General features: G+C 41.2%; 1 protein-coding gene across 1 annotated transcript; it reads left to right on the top strand.

The window, feature by feature from the left end:
- Positions 1 to 339: 339 nt before the first annotated feature.
- LOC109140629 (serine/threonine-protein kinase pim-1-like) lies at positions 340 to 3,195 on the top strand (the record flags this gene model as incomplete). The annotated part of the gene is made up of 8 exons (XM_027276214.1): positions 340 to 529; positions 1,158 to 1,283; positions 1,447 to 1,541; positions 1,639 to 1,686; positions 1,781 to 1,996; positions 2,118 to 2,298; positions 2,399 to 2,572; positions 2,691 to 3,195. Coding segments are annotated over 8 exons (1,122 nt in total), but the record flags the coding sequence as incomplete, so codon positions are not given.
- Between the last annotated feature and the right edge of the window lie 7 nt (positions 3,196 to 3,202).

Below are 3,202 nucleotides of genomic sequence, written 5' to 3'. Positions count from 1 at the left end.
TTACAAAGAAAACATTCTCAAGTGTAATATCTGGTGGCAGATATTTTGGGATTACTCTGTCCATGTTTTGGAATATCTGTTTGACATTTTGTGCATTTACACCAGCACAATAGAAGTGAATGAAATTACATTTTGTGGCTCACAGCAAATGGTGCTTAAAGAAAATATAAAAGCAAAAAGTGTCAAAAGCAGATATTTGTAGACCTAGATGAATAAAATAGAAACTATCTGCATGGATAAAAAACAATAAAGCATATTTGTATTGTTTTGGTTTGGACAAAGCCAAGCCAACTGTTTCCAGCTAAACTATTATTAATTTAACAAAAATGATGATACTGACGTTCCTCTTGTTCTTTTTCATCTGTAGACAGTAGCAGGCCTTTCAAGGAGGTGTGGGGAAGGAAAAGTAAGAGGAAGGCCAGCACTGATGGAAAGGAGTCATCAAAAACAAAGAGGACGGAATTTGAGATTTTTGACTTTACCCAGAGGGATGATGAAAAGGCTTCCTCCTCAGCAGACAGTGGCAGAGGTGGGCAGATCATGTGAAAATGCTATTATTAGTAATGAGATGATTTTATGTAACTTTTTTCAAGGGGTTTCAAGGAATGCTTTACATGTGAGGGTAACAAATAGCACATTAACAGAAAATAATAGTGGCAGTGTAAATTGGGATGACAATATTAACATATATCAGTGGCCCTGCTGAACAGATTGGTTTCCAGAAAACTGTTACAGAAAGTCCATAACTGTCTATCAAGTGTGGTTTATTGATCTAAACACACTTCAGTTCATCCAAATTACAAAGAAAACATTCTCTAGTGTAATATCTGGTGGCAGATATTTTGGGATTACTTTGTCCATTTTTGGAATATCCGTTTGACATTTTGTGCGTTTACACCAGCACAATAGTAGTGAATAATAATAGTCTGCTTAAAGCAGAATCCCCCCCTCCCCCCCCAAGTAATGTCAAAAGCAGATATCTGTAGACCTAGATGAATAAAAAAGAAACTATCTGCATGGATAAAAAAAAAAACAATAAAGCATAGTTTTATTGTTTTAGTTTGGACAAAGCCAAGCCAACTGTTTCCAACTGAACTATTATTCATTGAACTAAAATGATGATGCCTGATGTTCCTCTTGTTCTTTCTCATCTGTAGACAGTAGTGGGCCTTTGAAGGAGGTGCAGGTAAATAGTAAGAGGAAGGCCAGCAATGACGGAGGAAACCGCAACGGAAAAAGAAAGAGGAGCGCAGAGATCCTTGAGACCATACAGGACAGGAGAGGTGAGTGACTAATTTAGGCTTTAGTTTTAGGTTAATGTGAAGAATAAAATGAGGATTTATATTTGGTAGGAAGAACATAGAAAGAATTAGAGCTTTGGCAACATGTAATTGATGTTCCTTACAACTGTAGTTAAACAAAATCTGTATGTCTGTATCTTTTTAGATAAATTTGAGGCCAAATATGTGCAGCAAAATCACCTTGGTGAAGGAGGCTGTGGGGCTGTTTTTGCTGGCTACCGCAAAGCAGATAACTTACCTGTGAGTGTCACGCACACATTCTCAAACACACACACACGTACATTCACAGACATCACAATATTGTGAGGAAGTACCAAGTTCTGTTTGTGTCTTGCAGGTTGCCATCAAACATGTACCGAACGACAATGTGTTTTGCACACATGTGGTGAGTGAGCAACACCAACTGCTGTTGGAATCTGTAATTTTGGTTATCTATGAATCTAAGAAGCCTTTCATTATAATTTTTTTTTTTTTTCCAGGACAATAACGGAAAGGAGATTTCAGCGGAAGTCGATATTATGTTAAAACTTGCAGAAGGGAGAACTGGAGTGCGCACATCAGCACCTGTGTCCCTTCTGGATTGGTATGACCTGGGCGAGGAGCTGATCCTGGTGATGGAGAGACCAGTACCCTCCATGGACCTCTTCGACTACATCCATGGCAACGGAGGCTCCTTAGATGAGGAAGAGGCCAAGGTAAGCTGCTGGAGGTCCCCTGTGTTTTAAGTATTTCTACATACAGGAATGTAACGACCTGAAAACCAAAGTAATTGCTGGGAATTGTGAACACATTCCTCTCTTTGTGTTTCTGTCTCAGATCATAGTGAAGCAGTTGGTTGATGCAGCTAAAGAACTTGAGGATAAGTGCATCTTTCATCGGGACATCAAGGTGGAAAATATCTTGATTGAGACAGGCTTAAGCCCCCCCCGTCTCCGGCTCATTGACTTTGGACTTGGCTGTTTTTTCGAAGAAAGCTCATGTTACCACACTTTCTACGGTAAAATCTCTGGCTTCTACCCCTGTTCCTCACTAACTCCTGTGACCTTAACATTTAAACAAAGCTTTTCCTCATCCTGACGTCTTATTGTATATTGTAGGTACCCCTAATCACATTCCTCCAGAGTGGTTCAGTCGTCACACCTACCACGCTGGCCCCACAACAGTATGGCAGGTTGGAGTGGTTCTGTATGAATCGCTCCACAAAATAACACAATTTATGACCCAGAAATTCCTCAGGAACCAGCAGAAAATCAGCCATGAGCTGTCCGAAGGTAAGAAAGAAAAACTCACATGTAGATCTGTCAGCACACACATCTGCTCATTTTAGTGCACATGCTGCTGATTACTTTAGCCATCTGCCTCACCTTTCTCATCCCTATTTCTCTCTAGAGTGCCAGGATTTTCTCAAAGGATGTCTAGCCGAAGTCCCCGAAGAACGCCCCACCCTGGAGGAGCTCCAGCTGCACGCATGGCTCAGTTGATTCTAACTGGTAACTCTAAATCCCCCCCTCTCCCCAACCTGTGTTTGCATGGGTTTTCTCCGGGTGCTCCGGTTTCCCCCACAGTCAAAAAAAAATACAGGTTTATAGGCTAACTGGTGACTCTAATTTGGCTAATTGGTGACTCTAATTTGGCTAATTGGTAACTCTAAATCCCCCCACTCCCCAACCTGTGTTTGGGTGGGTTTTTCTATGGGTGCTCCGGTTTCCCCCACAGTCCAAGAAAATACAGGTTCATAGTCTAATTGGTGACTCTAATTTGGCTAATTGGTGATTCTAAATCCCTCCTCTCTCCAACCCGTGTTTGCGTGGGTTTTGCTCTGGAGAATACAGGTTTATAGTCTACCAACCCACCAACCTGGACGTTCCAGTCTCTCCCACAGTCCAAAAAAAAAAAAAAAG

This window comes from Larimichthys crocea, unplaced genomic scaffold (assembly GCF_000972845.2).
Source record: "Larimichthys crocea isolate SSNF unplaced genomic scaffold, L_crocea_2.0 scaffold32321, whole genome shotgun sequence".
Classification (NCBI taxonomy): Eukaryota; Metazoa; Chordata; class Actinopteri; family Sciaenidae; genus Larimichthys; species Larimichthys crocea.
Note: the sequence above shows the minus strand (reverse complement) of the source record. Positions and strands in the feature narration are given on the sequence as shown.